General features: G+C 37.0%; 1 protein-coding gene across 1 annotated transcript in view; it reads left to right on the top strand.

The window, feature by feature from the left end:
- The window catches only part of LOC120630470 (knirps-related protein-like), a 121,261-nt gene that overhangs the window by 80,916 nt on the left and 20,318 nt on the right, over positions 1-20,027 (top strand). Inside the window, exon 2 of the mRNA XM_039899711.1 lies at positions 13,237-13,314. Coding sequence (XP_039755645.1) covers positions 13,237-13,314 — 78 coding nt within the window. The remainder of the gene's footprint in view (positions 1-13,236; positions 13,315-20,027) is intronic.

Raw genomic sequence — 20,027 nt, 5'->3', positions numbered from 1 at the left:
GCCCAGTGGGTAGGCTCGACTTCACTTTCGGGGGCCGAGTTCGAATCCCAGCCTCTAACTTTTCTAAGTTATGTGCGTTTTAAATAATTAAAATATCACTCGCTTCAACGGTGAATCTGCATGCCTGAGAGTTCTCGATAATGTTCTCAAAGGTGTGTGGAGTCGACCAATCCGCACTGGACCAGCGTGGTGGACTACGGCCTTAACCCCTTCTCATTGTGGGAGGAGACCCGAAACTTGTAGTGGGCCGGTAATGGGTTAATATGATGATGATCAGGATGATACAAAAAATCACAATAACCCAATAACTAGTCAAACTAATTAACTCTCGCTCCTTATCCATAGATACTGACTACACCAACAAGAAAGAAATCGATTAGGTTAAAATATACTTCGCAAGTAGTAGCATGACCTAGCTCAAATTAATCGAGATGTAAACGTTTTATACTGCATTACAAAAAGTTATAAGTTTATTTGCATAATTTGATACGTATCATCGCGCCAAAAACAAACAGAGAGTCACGATAACCGCTCATTTATTATTTCGTCAAAAGCTGTAACATTTTTGAGCAAAAACTCTTTGGAATCGTTTAAGCGATTGCGCACACCTGCGGTGGATGGATGCCGCGGCTGTTTCAATTCAAAACTTAATTCTGTATATGACGGTTTTGAAACTTAGGCAGATATTCGCCATGAAAAAAGAGCAAATGTGGTTGTTTTTTGTCCTTCTAAATCGGAGGTAGAGTCATTACAAACAGACAGATTGGAATTTTCAAAATACTTTGTAATAATTTTTATAATACTACGTATGTATCTCTCATCCTTCTTGACCCACAGCGCTGCTCCAATACGTGTTGGTGGACTATAACGATTACAATCACAAGTAAGCAAAAATAACCCGAAGTTGAAGTGTTGGACACCGCCATTTGCCTAACTCCGTGTACTGGAAATTATATGACATAAAAACATAATACCTAAATATTTCGGACTCGATCCGTGAATTAAACCGAAGAGTATATGATCCATGTCGAACATGCGAACCTTTAAACCATCTGATTCGATTAAAAAAAAAATCCAAAAGCACTATTTGGCACGACCTTCTTGACGCAGAAGAGAGCGTTGTGATTTAACTGAAGGATCCTGGTTCGATCACCGGCAGGATCAATTGGGGAATCTATAATTACTCTGGTCCGGTAGAAGGCTTCAGCTGTGACTAGTTACAAGACGTAACACCGAGCGATTTCGGGTTTCGATACCATGTCGCTTAGAAACCCATATCCCTAGGGTTTAATATTTGCCATACCCCCCAACTACCCTTTGCTATGAATCACATTAAACCAACATTGCAGTCAAGGGCTAACTTTAAGTGGAATTTAAAAAAACAAAAAAATCATAGTACAGATAAGAATTATTATCTGTAATATGATTTTTACAAAAAACTAAACTAGCTTTGTAGGTACTCTAAATTATATCTATAAAAAAATACATGGAAGAGATAAAAAAAGTAAAGGAAACGGACGTAAGAGAGGGAAGGTAAAAGGACAACGACATTAGTGGTAGTCAAATGGCAGGTACACAAACGTTTAGAAGGCAGGAGGGGTTTTTAGTCGGTAGGAGTCCGGCACTATCCATAGGGATGTCCATGAGGATTTTCCCCTCCTAATTATAAAAAAGGTACCCTATTATCTCTTCGACATTTTAATACAGAGATTTGTGTATAACACAATTAGAACCATTGTCTCAAGACATAAATATCTGTAGTTCGCACCCGCTCACACCCGTAGTATGTAACCACGAGAGCATAACAAATTATCGCCTATCAAAACGAAATCAAGAGATCGCGGCGCTTCGCAAAGGCGGCATTACAGATTTTATGATGTATTATTATATTGCGATCGGCCTGCTTTTAATGTTTAATCGCATCCTCTCCGCGGAGGATCGTTAAACATTCGAGATCTCATGCTTCGATGTTATCGTTGGGTTTAAGTTTCAGCTTTTCACAGTAAAATATATCATAGACTACATGCGCTTTTGTTCTTAGAGCTTCTAGGTTTAAAAGCTTTATTCTAAATATAAAAGGCGCATCTATAATTTTTGAGTTTAGTGAAAATTGGAGAGTTTAGTGTTTGTGTCTGGGTGTGTGTTTTTTTTGTAAAGATACTAATCTATATTTTGGTTTGGGCTAAATACGAATCTATAGCGACCTTCTGGCTCCACGATGGTATTTTAATATATCAGGTTCTTATCCCGTTTCGGAAGACAATGGTTAAGAAAACACCTAATATGGACTTTTAGCCTTTTTTAAATTTATACAACTTTATATAAATTTGACAGATTACCGTTACTCCAAAGATGAGTTTCCTTACTTTATAAGTTACACTTAGGCCTCATGAACTCTATTATAAATTGTACTTAAAACACTGACCTCTCTATATAGCCAGTGACTTAAAAAGATAGCGTCAAATTAAAAGAACACATACGAATAAGGTATGATCAGATTAGTTCTGTTCTGTTGTAGTTTTGTTATCTGTCAAAGATGATCTGACTTACTTCCACAGCTAAAAGCCAAATTGACATTTCTAAATAACATAACTTGGAGCTCTCCTTAAAATGTTCCTATTATAGTTCTAAAAACAAGAACGTTCACTATATTAAAATAATACGGGTTCGAAAGCCTGTTAAATTTATACTTAAAAGACTGCGTCATTTTAAAAAGAACACAATATAAGTAACATTTATTGTCTGTGGTATTCTTTTCCCGCCATTACGAATTGGTCGCGCTCACTTGTACCCCGCAGTTGAAGACGGTGAGAACTCCGTGTCACATCGCCTGGCTCTGAGCGCCATTTTTTAGCTCTACATTTTTCTTTTTGTCCTCGTTATCTTATTTACTTTTTATCACGACGTATAAAGCGATACGATTCGGTTCATTACGGTTTTTGTTGAGGTGAATTAAAATGTTATAGGTGTACGGAAAAAGGTCAATAAATATTTTATTATCTCATTGGATTCTCTCATCTCAGTGACTGATTAGGACTCATACACGATACTTACTTACTAATTTAAAATAGGTTCAGCTATTTCAAAGCCATTTATTGAATCGCTATATTTAATGACCATCTCAAACTAAGGCTCTTAAATGTATATTTTTTTTAATTGACTTAAGTTTTAGTAAGTTTAGGAGATTTAAATCCACTTTTAATACCAATTATTAAAAGTAGATTGAAATCTCGACCAAAGTAAACGAATTTAAAATGAAACCTAACACAGAGAGTAGCTGATGATCAATGACTATTTATCTGACAAGGAAGCTTGTTTAGCCACTCTTTAAATACATAACAAAACGTAAGTTCGACTAAAAAAGTAAAACTATTCTATAGCAACTAATAGTAGGTTTTTTATAAAACTAAAATAATAACTTTTGTATGACACTCAAGAATTTTACAGTTAGGTTAGTTAGTTTGAAATAGTTCAACTTAATACAAAATGGCGTACCACTTGAACTAGCGCCTAATTAAAACCGTTGGTATTCAAAGCAAAAGGCGTCTTCTTTTATGAACCGAAGCACGCGTTCGAGCATTTGTAAATACTAGTGCCCTAGAATTTAGATTTTTCAAATCAAGCTTCGCATGCCCTTACGCCGCTAAAATGTCAAGCAGCGCAACAATGGAAATGAAACCTGTAATTGTTTAGAGGAGCCCACTTGCCTAACGAATAACAATCGATTTGCTGGTGTAACAACCGTGTTGGGAATCGCTGGCTCGATGTATCTGCTTCTATACGGTGTAGTCACTGACCTAATTCATCGTCATTTGCCTAATTAATGCCCCACTACCGGGTATTAGCTCCTTAACAATCATCAGCATCATCAACACATTACCAGCCCGATACAGGATATGGGTGTTCTCTCAGAATGTTAAGGGTTTAAGCCATAGTCCAAGACTCCAGTAGACTCTGGCCAAGTCAGGTTTGGTAGACTTTACGCGCCTTTTGTTTATTGTTTATTGTTATTAGGTACACAAAACCGGTAATAACTAAAAGTAGATCTAAATATAAGTAATAACAAGTTTTGTTCTAAGCTACAACCCAAAGTATGTGTACACAACTTGGAATTAAATTAAACAGAAAGTAAAGATAAAATTATAGTTAAAACAAAAAAGAAACACTTAAATAATAATATATATATTATTTCCCTAAAGAATTATGTGGAATAGTGCTTAATAATTTGATTTTTAAAAATATTTATCCTTTTGTTAAAAATGTCAATATTATGATTACTTGATACTAAATCATTATAAAGGTGGCACATGCGAACGATGGGATTGTAAAAGGAAGTATTGTTCTTGTAGACACCTTTGAAGAACGTTATGGAGAACTCTCAGGCATGCAGGTTTCCTCACGATGTCTTTCACCATTAAAGCATATTTAAATTTGCTTAAATTAAAAACGCACATTACTCTGAAAAGTTAGAGGTGTGAAGTAGGGCCGTATCAAGTAAATAACCAATAATATCTATCCACGGGGACCATTTTTCGTCCTAAAACTGTGACCCACTTTATCTACTAATATATCTATTGATCGGAATGTAGCGGGAATCGACACGGTCATTTCGAAAGGGAGGCCGATGTCCTAACCACTGGGCTACCGTGGGTTAAATGTTATATTATTTTATTCATTAAAAATTAAAGATTACATTTCAATAACCTTTTTAGATTACTGTGTGCTTCTGCGGACAGGTCCTTGTCTGGGTTAGATTTTCGTATAATTACTTATTGTTTTTTTGCTGTAACCTCGGTTTTTCTGATTCGGAATCCCACTGGGAGCTTGGCAGTTTTCAAGAACACATCATACACCTTTTGATGAATCAATTATAAAAATTCTTATTAGTTTATCTGAGTTACAAAACCAATATACAATTCCAATAAGGCTATAATTTCCCCCTCCTTGGTCTTTCACTCTTGACAGAGTGGTCATGGTTGACGATGGTACATTTTCTTTGGCTACAGCAGGCCCCGCGATGCGCCTCCACTTGTTACGATCTTCAGCGTTTCTGGAACATTGGACTATGGAGGTTTGTGTTGTAGCTTTAATTATGTCTGTCTAACGCGTGGGTGTTCGACCACGTGACCGATTGCCTTCGACTGTTCCCTGGACAACAAGTCGTTCGTCGTTCTATGGAGTGCTTATTCCCAGTTATGTGTCCAAAGAACTTGAGAATTCGTATCTGCAGTGTCGACGATAACCTCTCTTTGGCTACAATTTAGCAGGAGATATTTGAACCAAATGTTTCCGCTAACAATAACACAGTAACATATGAAATCAATGATAATAAGAACAATTATTGTTTTTTTGCGGAGTAATAGAGCTTTTTGAAAGCTCGTTCGGGAAAGTTCTAGCATCATGCTTATTTCTGCAGCCAAGAAGCGTTTCTGTGTTCCGATCTGAAGGGCGTGGTAACCGGAGTATTCACAGGAATGTGGCTTCACATCTACGCCTCAGTTGATAATTAATATACAAATATACCACGACATTACACACATCGCCATCTAGCCCCAAAGTAAGCGTAGCTTGTGTTATGGGTACTAAGATGACTGTTGAATATTTTATGAATATAATACACATAAATACTTATATACAGATAAACACCCAGACACTGAAAAACAATCATGTTCATCACACAAACATTTTCCAGCTGCGGGAATCGTACCCACGGCCTAGGACTCAGAAAGCAGGGTCGTTGCCCACTGCACCAGTCGGCCGTCAGACTGTTCATGGACACAGGGTGTCACTTTATTAGACGTGTTTCTTGCCTGTCCTGCTCACTGCTCTGTTTTTAGGTGACCGTATTCCAATAATAACATCTGCTTGATCCGTCCAATATGAAACATATTTTGATGAGGTTTTAAGTGGGAGGTCCCGAGTTTGATCATCGGCAGGGTCAATTTGGGGATTCACTGGTCCGGCGGGAGAAGACGTGCTGCCAAGCGATTTTGCACTCCGGTACGATATCGCGTAGTAGCCGATTAGGGTATGGGATTATAATAACTGCCATACCCTCTAACATGTTAGCCAGTTATAATCTTAGACAGAATTTCTGACCACCAGCATGGCTAACAACAGACAAAGACAAAAAATATATCCCCCGATTAAATCCCCTGGCAAGAGATATAATTAAAGTGTCCACCTGCTAAAGCACGGGAACACGGTATAGGAGAAGTTTACCCCTGTTTATTATTACACTTATATTATTGGAGTTTACTCCTTAAGAATCGATTTTCATATATAAGGCGCCCGGTATGAGAAAAATGTGAGGAGTAAAATCTCGTTACGTTTTCGCTTTGCGACGTTGCATGCCCGGCAACTGTGATGCGCAAATTCCTTCCTATTTAAGTTACCAAGGAAACCGAATATTATCTAGGTAAAGAAACAAACACATAAATGTATGGGACAGCGTGAGATGGAAAACATTATACATTTTTTTTCCTATTCTTGTTACCATGGAAACTAAATAATAAACATTACATTTATCCTAATAGTTCTGATACTCTACATCCACCTAATCTCCCGTAGGCTACTTTTAAGAAGTTACACTACCGCCGCGGCCGTGTGTGAATAAATAGCACAGAATTTTTAATTTACCCTTTCATATGGTATTAATCTTTATTCAGCTAAATAAACTCTTTTTGTGTATGTTTCGACAATCGTTCTTAAGGAGTAAACTCCAGTCGTGCGTCGGAGCTGACACACACTTTTTTGGATATTATTTCCAATTGTGCGTAAGTGCTCCGAGATTTGATAGAGCTGTGGGGAAAGATAATTTTTTATCCTTTCCCCGGGGATATAATTGTCTCCTGACCATGCTGCCGTGCTGGTGTGATAGAGTTTACTTGTCAAAACAGCGGGATCTCATCAAGGAACACAAGCCCTTCGCTCGCATAGATCCCCACATTCCCACGGAGGTCGGCGCTCTAACGGCGGTCGCAAATGACACGCCGGCCCGCTTCACACGCCCGCATCAAACATCTGAGCACACGCTTCGATCTGCGGACAACTGTAACTACTCTGTAATGGCGGTGCTCATCTCGCGCTCGTCAACTGTGTTATATAATTGGAAACTGAAAGTAATCCAGCTTATAAGACAGGTGTCTTATTAGAACTAGTGTCTATGTTTTCCTAGTCCTTTGTTTTATCATTATAAAGCCTTTACGGGCCCACTTCAAGGCTTAGGTCTGCATGAGAATGGTTAAGGTCGTCCACCACGCTGGCCAATTGCGGATTCACAAATTTTTGAGAACATCTCGGAGATCCCAGACATGCAGGTTTCTTCACGATGTCTTCCTCGGCTGTTAATGCAAGAGATATTTTAATTGCTTAAATTAATGTGCCAGTTTCGGCAGTGGTATTACCACCCGACCGACAAATCATTTACAGGTAAGCCCGCTACCATTTATGACTGTACATTACTTACCACAAGTGAGATTGAAGTCAACAGCTAACATGTAGTTGCACAAGAAAATGACAGATGTCGCTTTAAGAATAGTGTTAATGTGTACCTCGTCTTGGGAGGCTTCAGCATTCGCTAGTTACCAAGTGACGAGCAAAGCAATGCTTTCAAGCGTTCTGGTACGATGCCACGTAGATTAGATTAAATTTTAATGCAGACATAAAATTAAACATCCCCTGAGGATGCTCCGGTGTCATGTCGGAGCGAAACATGCGTGGAGCCGACGTGCATTGCCAAAATTTTGTTTGGTGTGTAGTATAAAGATTGAAGAAATTATAAATTACTCAGTACAGATTCTCCTGCTTTCGGATCATTGAAAATGAAGCTCTACGGTCAAGGTCAGCCCTCTCCATCCTAGATCAACATATACTAGAAGCTTGAAATTAAGGGCTAAGTTGCTGTGGCACAAAAAAGACAGGTGTCTTATTAGAAGTGTTGACTATCAGAGACAAGGATTGCAAGACTTGGACCCGTATTATTTAACAGAACTGCAATTTGTGACGTAAAAACATTCCTCGAATCTTTTACGGTTTTATCTGATTTGTTTACGTCTCATTCTGGCTCTAAATTCTTGCATGCAACGCCTTTAAACCAAATATAAGAATATAAGTATTGTAAAAGAAAAATGCTCTGAAAATAATAATTATAATCCGTTTAATCCAAGAATTTATCGCAACCCCAAAAAATCGCGGTCAACGATCTCCCTATCATGTAAGCGATGCGAACTCGCTTCAGAGCCTCGATCCGTATTCCGATGTATTCGAGCATATAACTCGATACAGCAGATCGATTCCCTTCGAGTACCACTTAATTAATTTGTCAGTTGCGCTTACATATTTTGAACTTACGCATCCCATTTTTAACGGGCACCTCCACTCTAATATCAACTCTATTTCTTTGTGAATTAAAGTGAAAAGTTGATCGGCAAGTGTATTAAAGGGCAGCCGGGCGTATGAACCAAAAACTTATGACATGTCTCGATTTTGGCAAAAAGAACCGCAAGGGCCGTCAGCGACTCGGTCATAATTTATCTCGAATGCAATCTAGACATGCAATTACCATATTAATTACTTAATATTTGCTTGACGGGCATATTGAAAGCGTTGTTTTGTAATTTATTAAGGTGTGGAGTTTTTTCGGCTAAATTGATAAAGGTGTGAAGGTTTTTAAATTAATCCCGAGGAAACGTCAGAAGTGACAGGTCGAGAATGCTAAATAGGTATCACCTATATACGAACTACGCGGAATCACAAATGTGTTGATGGTTATTTTGTTTCATTTAATTAGTATTTTTTAAACTACAATCCAAGGTCTCACAGCATCTCAAACATATCACCAAGTTGACACCAGCTATAATATATATATATTACTTAGAAACTTTTTTTTTATAACAGTAAGCAAAACAAATCTACCAAAAATTTTATTAAAAAATGAAACGAAAAAAAAGGCATAGCATTGAGAATATTATAATGCCAGCGTCAATGATAGCGTGAGGATTTTTTTCTTTGATATATTAAATTTTAAAAAAAGAATACTAATTTTCATCGCTCTGCCTCCAATCGGTAACTGTATCGTTTCTGCCCCATCTCTACTCATGCAGGTAGGCAGGTATCGTTAGACTCAAAACCTACAGGGCACCAAACATATCGGCTATATCGCAAACCCATATCGCACATAACATAACGAGCCGCTCAAAATATTAAAATACAGCAGGCGATATCATAAAACCGACAAATCATTGGGACATCGTGCGTTACCAACTTACCAAGCCTTACAGTGCACAATATTCTGTTTAAACTGTCCCACGAGTGCTATTTTAGATCTTAGGACCATTGGAATAAGGTCTCGGTTAGGAAGTGGGACTTGAGAGGCTGTACTGGGGATCGTGTTCGATCTAATTTAGAGCGGACCGCGTGATGAGCGGGGCGATAAGCGCAGAGGACCCCGTGCTGGGTGATTTACTCGATGCGCCGGCGCAAGACGCGTATTTACTAACAGGCTATGGTATTTTTATCGGGATCGCGATTTATTTTGAATTTGAATCCCTACGTTTGTGTAGAAAAAGATTAATATGGATTTATGGCAAACAAAAGCAATTCAGTTAATATTCGTTTAAAAATCTGTACGGATTTTTATTTTATATTCTAAACAGTTTAGAGAGTTTTTGAAGTAAATATTCTTGAGTGTTTATCATATTACTTTACATATGAGAAAAGAAATATATAACGTAGGGAGAAGGAGAAAGAGGCCTTTAAATGTTTGGATCTCTTTTGAGCATGGTTTAAGATAACCTCAGACGATATAATATATTATATTTCAGAAATAATATGATATAATTTCTACGATATCAATAATAATCTATATATTGATATTAGATTGATTTTAGATAAAGAAAAATTCATTAGTCACACCAAGTACCTACGTATTTTTTCAAATCAAAATATTTTTATGCAGCTACAAATTGAAAGTTATATTAAAAATTGTATAAAATTACTTTACATAGCAAAATCAATTATAATTAACTAAAGAACTTTTAGTTTTATTTCGCATACATATCTTATTTTGTGTTAATATAATATATATATTTGCGCTACCCTGTAGGTTAGGTGCAGGCTTCCATATCTTAATTTTCAGACACGTTCCCACGGAACTCCCACATAAAATATTAACCGTTCGAAAATACGCGTTTAGGGCACGGGAACGTCCCCGCACCTGTTCCGCTTTCTTACATCAGCGATGTCAGCGCTTATACATAACAGCGGAGACTGTACAATCCATTGTTTCAAGCACTACAGCGGCATAACTATCATTTTATATTTACTCTCTTATTGATATTGGCATGCGACTATGGTACCTTTGATTTGGTAATAAGGATGTAAATTGCGTGGAGGACCTACAACAATGGGTCGTCCGTACGATCTGATGGCTGTACGGGCTAAGATAAAGGATGAGTTTGTAGGGATGTCGAGTTAACTGTGATAGGTTTTGTTCCGCGAATCCCTTGGCCGTTCTTATGTTTTATCTTTGGTTTTACTGGCTTTGGTATTACATGTGTAATCGTATACTGAATTCAATGGAATTTCTTTAGGTTTAGAAATTCCATTCTTCGGGTTTGTGTCGTAAAACGGTTTTGTAATTTTATAATTTGTTAATGGAATCTTTAACAATTCTACATTCTCCGAAATTATTTCAATGCAAGAATATATTATCAACGTGATCTTGATTTTATAAAGAGCAACTGCTTAATTTTATATTACATATGCGATCTAAACTGACGGTAGAGTCGTAACAAGCCGACAGATTTGACTTCGCAATAGCACCTACAGAGTAATCTTATATACGCGTTAAATTACTTGGCAATGATAAGTGAATGATAGTAGTTTGTTCAACTTTAGAGTACGATCCGGGCGCCGGGAAAAATCCCAAGCGTAACGTACAACTTATAGAAGGGTAGCAGGATAACTCCCGAGCGTAGCGATCATTTGGAATCTTAAGTACTCCTTGGTAGATCAGTATGCATGTTTTAGTAGTAGTAAAAAAATATCGATAGGTTAAAGGACGGAGCTAGGACATTGGAGAATCCATCGTTAATCTCAGGAGAGATAGTGAAGCCGTCGTTCCCGGTTATTCCTGGAGATATATAGATATAGAAGTGGTGAAAGCGTAGTGGGTAAGGCTTCGGCTTTCCTTTTGTGGACACCGAGTTCGAGCCCCGGCATGCACCACTAACTTCTCGGAGTTACGTGCGTTTTTAACTCGAGCAATTTAAATAACACTTGCTTTAAACTGTGAAGTAAAACATCGTGAGGAAACCTGCGTTCCTGAGAGTTCTCCGTAAGGTTCTCAAGGGCGTGTGAAGTTTACACTCGGCCAGCTTGGTAGACTACGACCTAGGCCCTTCTCAAGCTGAGAATAGACCCGTGCCCCGTAGTGGGTTGATGATGGTGATGAGATATGTATACGTAACGGTAACTACAAGGCTGCTTGGAAGCAGGCCTCTCCGCTCTCATCTCTCACAAAACAGAAAAATTCTAAAGATTGTTAAACTTTAAAATGATGTTGGAAAAGAGCAATCTGCTGAGTTTCTTGCCGGCTCTTCTCAGTGGAATCTGACTTCCGAACCGGTGGTAGAGTCACTACAAACAGACTGACTTGACGTTTCAAAAGTACTTATTAATTAGGCCTACTTGAATTAAATGAGTTTTGAATTTGAATATATATATATATATGTATATACATATATATATACATAAATATCTGTCATTAATTATTTTCTTGATTTTGCCTCTATTTCAGAGTTTGATCAATAAATCGCAGAACGCGTACACAGTAGTTAAATCAATATCGATCTTAAAAAAACATTTCCAATTATAACAGCGACTCGATTTCATTATAACGTAGAACCAATAACATGCGCCACGATCCTTAAAATTAACTGCTAAATGAGCGCTCAGCGGCGGACGTCACGCCGTATTAATGGCGAATTGGGTTCGAGACGGATCCAATAATACTGTAACGATAAGAGAAACAATTTGCCCGCCGAGATATCGCCAGATTGTACTAGCTCAAGTGATTTTTTTAACAAATTCTTTGAAAAAATTGGTAAGTTTTTCTTTTTTTTGATGTGAAACATCTATAGGTGGAGGGTAAACCTGGTTGTTGGCATGGCAATACAAGCCGTGGCGACGCCTCGCCACGCTATATGATTGAATTTTTGAATTTCGTATTTAATACAAAAAATTAATATTAATTTAGTAATAAACAGTCATTATTAACCGACTTACGAGAGAGAAGATAGAGAGGTTATCGATTCCATGTATTTTTTTATTTTATTTGTGGAACAAATTTGTAATGCTTTATCTGTTTCATATAACTTATAGAAAGCAATTTCGATATTTCACATCTGACCGTCGTCCCGTGACTGCTCACACATTTTTTTAAAGTACTAGGTTTTTATCCCTATGTTGTCAATATCCCAAAAACTCGCACGAAGCGATTTGTATCTTCTTCTCTTATACGCATCGCTAGGGTTTGGAACGCCTTCCCGAGTTCTGTGTTACCTAACTCTTACGTCCTGGGTATCTTTAAAATAAGTGTGATTAGGCATCTTCTAAATTAAATTCAAATACAAAACTTCTTTATTCATGTAGGCCTATCACAGGTACTTATGAAGCGTTCATACACATAATATGTTTACATTATGATGATAACTACGTTCGCCAACTAAATCAAAGCTACGAAGGTTCCAAACGCGCCCTGGTCTAAGAAGGGCCCACAACAAACTTAGCCGGGTAAATTTTGTTTTTGTTATCACCATCTCACAGTAAACCAGTAACCAGTATCACCATCTCTAGGCAAGCGCGTCCCATCTTTAGACCACATTCAATCCGTATGCTCCACACCAAACAGATCCTCAGCAATTGAAGAAGTTATAGTCGATTGGAGAAATTATAAATTACACCATACAGATTCTCCTACTGTTCGCGGAGTATAGCAAATTAAGCTTAATTTTCCTAAGCCCACTGCTGGACTAAAGGCATCACCCATAGTTGGGCGGACGGGTTTGTTATCGCAGTAGATTGTAGTAGTAGTACAGAGGACGCGGCTGCGTGCTCTCCGTTATATTCTCTTAGTCGCCTCGTACGACACCCGCGGCAAGAGGCTCCACACGGCATACTAGGCTGTCACCGCGTATAAAATGTAATAATAACACTAGTTATTGCTTGTTTCAGATGAATCAAAAGTGCAAAGTGTGCGGGGAGCCGGCTGCGGGGTTCCACTTCGGAGCGTTCACATGCGAGGGCTGCAAGGTAAATATCACTTAAAATTTATAGTCGCATTTATATACAACGTGTTACCCGAAATAATGTAGGTATAGCTATATCACATAAGGATAAAATATATAAAATCAAATGAAGCATATAAAACATTCTAAGTGTTAACTTGTGACAACCCTATGATGTAAATGTAGTATGTATGTTCATGTAAGTTTATATTACATTTCTTTTTTTTTTTTGTTTTTTTTTTTTTTGTAACTTTATGCACCATCCATTTTCCACTCTTTTATCGGCTTCGTACGCTCAGGTTGCCTTTAAAAGATCACTTTTAGTGATAAGGCCGCCTTTGCACCCTAGCACTAAGTCCTATTACTGTTTTCCTTGTATTTTCTTTTTTTTGTTGTGTTGCAATAAAGTTTTTCTATTCTATTCTATTCCCTATTGAAGATAAAAGACCGAAACGCGCATAGTATGTGCCGCGTACCTAATGTAGTGTCAGGTGTGTAATGTAGTATCTGATTTCTTTAAGAAAAAACTATGGCAGTGTTTAACTCAAAACTATTAGGTTTTCGGTAACAGATAAATCTCAGATACAGTACATAACGTTCCTCTAAATCCTGTGAAGTATTATTTCGGTTTTCATTTAAAGAAAGGTCCTGGAGTGGAGGCCGCGTATCGTCAAACGGAGTCGGGTGCCCCCCAACTACCTCCGAGATAGTTTTTCTTTTTTGAAGTGAAAACTTCTTTAGCGGCGTTGAGCACTTTTTCTGTAATGGGTATAAAATCTTAAACTCGCGTCAGGACACGTGACCTGATCGAAAAAGCGTAAGACGTATGGATGAAAGTTGATTTTTCGGAGAGATAAACTTTTTAATGTAAAATAATTGTAATAGTTTTAAAGTGTTAAATTTTTAATGTAATATAAATTGTCATGTTTGTGTACGATAGCGCAATAAATGAATATTGTATTCTACCACATAAATGATAGTACTTTTATACTGATAAAGCAATTGGTGCAAAATTATTCCCTAACCATTCCAAAATATCAAACATGCTCAACGTTAATTAATAATCAAGTTTTCACTTCTGCCGGCACTCCCGGAGTGCAATTTTTTTTTTTTTTTTATTCCATTACAAGTTAGCCGTTTACTGCAATCTCACCTGGTGATAAGTCATGATGCAGTCTAAGATGGTAGCGGGCTTACCTGTTAAGGAGTATGGTATTCATACCCCTAATCGGTTTCTACGCGACATAGCACCGGAATACTGAATCGCTTACGGGCACGGTGGGTTGCTTTGGTCGTCTAGTTACCAACAAACTGGTGCAGCTAAGCGATTTAGCATACCAATAAGATATCGCGTAGAAACCGATTAGGTAAGGTTAGCCAGTTACCATCGTAGACTGCATAATCACTTACCAGCAGGTGAGATTACAATCAAGAGTTAACTTGTAGTGGATTTAAATAAAAATAGTTGGAAAATCTCTCTGGAGTCAGGGAAAAACTGTACTGTAATTTATTGCTGATGATGACACATTAAACACATATAACGTAATTAAAATACAATGCGATATGAATCTTTGTATATAAATAAATACTTTTTCAAACGATATCATAATAATAGAAATCAATTGCTTCATAATTATTTTTTTACGTCAAACGCGTAAAATAGATCTAATTACTATCAAGTAGGAAACGGCGTAGAAAATCGTTAGTGCAACTTTTGAGTAATTGTATCAAGGCCTAATGCCGCTTTCAGACGAACAATAATATCATATTACTAGCGGTTGCGGCTTAGTCTGCTCTTAATGTGTGAAGTAGCGGCAAACGGTAGCTTTTTGTAGTCTCTCTTTCTCTATTTATTTAAGTGAAAACGTTTTAGTTAGTCTGATCCATTCAGATAATCCTGGAAAATATTAACCATTGATAAACTATCTTACAAGGCCCTGATTGGTCCATCGTTCTAATGCCAAAACTCGGGTATAAATAATATGCTAATGGTGTTAGCAAAAATAATACCCGTTTTTGGACAATTCTTGGACTACCTATCGAATATGTGCCATAAGATTATTGTTTCTAATATTTTTTCATCCTATATTCTTGACCCATTTTATCGGCTTATCTTTGAGACGATAAAATGGGTCGAGAATTATATCACGTTGAACGCATAATAAGACGCGTTTGGAGTCATCTTAGCATTAGTTTTAAGTATAACAATGTTTTATCAAACAATAATTATTTTACCTCACCATAAAAGTATTTTTTTAAATGCTATTGGTGCCTGTGTTAGATTTATTTGTGGTGCCTGAGATAGGCATATTTGTCGTGCCTGTATTCGGATTTAAAATTTAATTTCTAGTGCGTATCGATGTTAACATCAGTGTGAAGCGACATGTCATCCAATAACCGAACACCACCCAAATACAAAATCGATTTAATATTAATTGCGTTAATCCGATTCCGATGAACAACCCTGCCATAATCTTCGAACATATCACAAATGTAAACAAACAATAATAATCTTTATGATAAATTAATTCCATAATGTTTAAGACTGTGTTCGCTTGCAGTTATTTGAACAGAGCCGTGTCCGGGCGATGCACATGGATAACTCGTTCACGCAACAATCCGTTATAGTTTTTTTTGCTTGAGCGATAAATTAGAATAGTTGAGATTTCTCGGTCGGAGGATGCGAAAATACCTATTTTTCTATTAAAAAAAATAGTTTTCGTTTGAATTATAGTCTATCATAGGCGTATTTTATTTACAAACTGCAGAGCAATTTAGTTAACGCTAGGCAAGCGGTAAAGTTGACGCGGTAGGTTGAGGTATATTGTGTTGGAAGCGCCTCGTGCTAACCGCTACACCAACGAGGCAGTAAGGTAAATGCTAAACGTATCTAGGATGTGACGTCACTCAATTGGCCGCGTTTCCCGCATCCTGCGACAGTTGGTGACGCAAACGCCATTGTGGTTCTGTTCCACTTGATACTGCGCTTGCGCAAGCAGTGATAGTCAAAGTGAACCTACTGAACCTTTGCGCTAAGGGCAATGCAGCTAACTGTAGCAATACCAACTCATATCTTATATCTAGACTAATATAGACCTCTCTGGCGCAGCGATGAGCGCTGTGGGTTTAACTGGGAGGTCCAAGGTTTGATCCCAGGCAATTTGGGAATTTCTTAAATCTGGTCAGGTTTGGCCGTGGCTAGTTAACACTCTACCGATAAAGACATGCCGCTAAGCGATTTAGCGTCCCGGTGCAATGTCGCATTGAATTCAAATTCAAATTCAAATTCAAATTCAAAATTCATTTATTTCAAGTAGGCCTAATATAAGCACTTTTGAAACGTCAAGTATGCATGTTTGTGTGACTCTACCACCGGTTCGGAAAGCAGATTCTACCGAGAAGAGCCGGCAAGAAACTCAGTAGTTGCTCTTTTCCAACATCAACATTTACAATCATTTTGCTATCTTGCGGGAGATGAGAGCGAGGCTGGCTGCTTCCATTCTACCTTGTCATTGAGGAATTCATCAAATGTATAGTAACCTCGCTGTACTAGATGCGTTTTTACACATTTTTTAAATGTATGCATTGGTAGGTCAAGAATTTCCTTGAAACCGATTCAGTGTATGGGTTAAATACATCTGCCATATCCTCCTAACAGCTCAGTCCGCTAATATATTAGACTTATCCCTAAGTGAAGCCGTCTCCCCCTTCACCCCTTAAGTCGTCAAGCTCTGGGGCTCAACTCCTGACTAACTAGCGGGTTCACCCCCGAACCCTTCCTCCGTTACTTGTTATAGATGGATAGAGTAAGAGTTGTATGTGACCTTTCTTTATTATATTACTATTTAAATTAAAAATTTAAAAAATCCTGACACTTAATAGTATCGTATTCTATATGTTTCATTTGATACCCGTATTGAGGAAGTTGTAAAAAAAAATATTATTCGCTATTTTTCAATGGCGGCCATCTTTTACCAATTTTCTAAACCATTCTAAACCATTATTCTAAATCGGCTCATTGGATCGGGAGCTCCGATAACACACACACGCACATACACACACACACACACACACATTGCGTCGGGGGTTAAAAGCAAACTGTAATAGTGTTTTTTGCTCAAATACTCAGAACAAAACGCAATAGTGGACTTGATCGGTTAAGACACACTCGTTGGTTATAATAACAATAATTAATAACTAAACTCGATTAAGTTCATAGCATATGAAAGTAATTGTAGGCAGGTATTATACAAACACTGACCCAATGTATGGCGTCAAAAAAACATAAAGATCAAGATGATTTTGATTGATGATAATGATTAAATGATGTGTTAGCGATCGCGATGGAAACTGAAAGGTCGGTCATGGTTTTTGACTCCGGGTTGAGCAACTACGCCGGTGTATATTTACGCCGGAAAATGATTACCGGCGAATTTGTATTGAATTGTTTCTAAACTACTACAAGTTTTTGTTGTTCTTGTTTTATAAATACATATGTTTATATATCTTATATCTTTAAACGAGCAATTCTTGTATATATATATAATTGGAATCTCGGAATCGGCTCCAACGATTTTCATGAAATTTAGTATACAGTGTTCAAATTTAGTATATTGGCGATCAATCGATATGGCTAGTATTAATTTTAAAAAAATGTTATTTTATTCGTGTTTTCCGGTAATAACCGATTTGGTGCAGACGAAGTTGCACGGGTCTGCTAGCCTATATATATATATGTGTGTATATAAATTGAAATATGTTTATAAATATATTAGAAGCGGTATTAGTGGTTAAGGCTTCGTTTTTATTTTCGTGGAAACTGAGTTCAAGCCCCGTCACGCACCACTGACTTCTATGTTATGTGCGTTTTTAATTTAAGTAATTTTAACATCACTTGCCTAAAACGGTGAAGGAAAACATATTGAGGAAACCCTCAATCCTGAGAGTTCTCCGTAATGCTATCAACGTTGTGTGAAGTCTACAAATCTGCACTGGGTCAGCGTGGGCCCAAAACCCTTCTCATTCTGATAGGAGACCCGTGACCGGGAATTAATGATATATATTAAATTGTTATTTTTACTCATGCACAACCCGCCTTTTTCAACATTAGTTGCCTGAAAGAGATAGTTGTCGTAGCGATAAGGCCAGCAAATTGTATACGATGCGATTGGATAATAAAAGTGTTTATTTATGCATACGTTGCATAATCATAAAGTAAATAAAATATATGTTAGGACATATCTACGCCTTAGTAGATATCAATGTTATAATACAATATAAATATAAATATACTACGACAATACACACATCGCCATCTAGCCCCAAAGTAAGCGTAGCTTGTGTTATGGGTACTAAGATGACTGATGAATATTGTTATATACCCAGACACTGAAAAACATTCATGTTCATCACACCAACATGTTCCAATTGTGGGTATCGAACCCACGGCCGGACTCAGAAAGCAGGGTCGCTGCCCACTGCGCCAGTCGGACGTCAATATCAATGATAAGCATGGATCATGGCGCTTACAGCAGTACTAGCAGTAATATTTTAAAATTACACTTTTATATGATAAACCTTGACGACTAAAAGTAATATTAGAATAATACTGTTTTAATCGATGGCAGTGAACGATGTTTAGTAACGTGGTGGTTATTAGCTCTGAGGTGTAAGCTCTCTCTAAAATCAATACTCAATTCTCGGAGACGTTGCTGAACGTTTTTCTAACAACTTGGTCTTCTTACTTATCACTTATCAGAGATCGATGTCGATTATGATATAAAAATCATTTATGACATGCCAATCTGTCACTAGAATATGCATTTATATGCTTTGCTGCTTTGGTATTTTTTTATAATAAGAACAATAAACAGTCATTTATTGGAACAAATCACGACGTTCTGCAAAAAAAACTAATAAAAATATCGTAATTCACCTTTGAGACGACCCCTGACATTTAAGATTAATTGCTCGTACAAATAATATCTGTAATATCAATATGGAAATACATTGATATACAACACCAAAGATATTAACATGTTTTACATTAATAGCATACTAAAACACTACGACCGTTTTATTTTTATGTTATCTAGTTAATACTATAAATGTATGCGTTTTGGTCATTAGCTAGCCCTTCACGTCCCAATAAATTAACCTGAAATTTAAAATAATAGCTTATATTTAAATAAACACACATTTTAGCAATGTATCCCGAAAAAATATATTAAATAATTATTAAGATCTGTCCGCACTTCACTTAATTTATTTCTCTCTGTACTCGGTTCTGAAGATAAATTGTTTTTTATAAAGAATAATACTTTCTTTTCTGAAATAGAAAATAATGAAAGGGAAATGTATTGCTATTTCACAAGGGCTATGATAAATAGGCATTTCTCAATTTTATTTCAAACAATTGCCTTGATGCTCTCTAATGGCTTATTAATTAAACACTATTATATTATACATAATATCTGTTTAATATACTATCTGCTCAGATAATAAAGAAGTGCGTTTTGCAAAAAATTATAAAATTGACCCAATGGTATTGGATAGAAGCAGGCGTTACTTTGAGGAAATCCATGACATATTATGAAAATTAAGCTTAATTTTCATAATAAGTCCCAATGGTTTTTAAATAATTGGTACCCTGAAACCAACAGCTACTTGCTAATATTAATGCCGTGTTTCTTTCCATGATGTATGGAAAGAAAAGACTTAGCAAGTAAAGACGTCAAA

Source organism: Pararge aegeria, chromosome 16 (assembly GCF_905163445.1).
Source record: "Pararge aegeria chromosome 16, ilParAegt1.1, whole genome shotgun sequence".
Classification (NCBI taxonomy): Eukaryota; Metazoa; Arthropoda; class Insecta; order Lepidoptera; family Nymphalidae; genus Pararge; species Pararge aegeria.
Note: the sequence above shows the minus strand (reverse complement) of the source record. Positions and strands in the feature narration are given on the sequence as shown.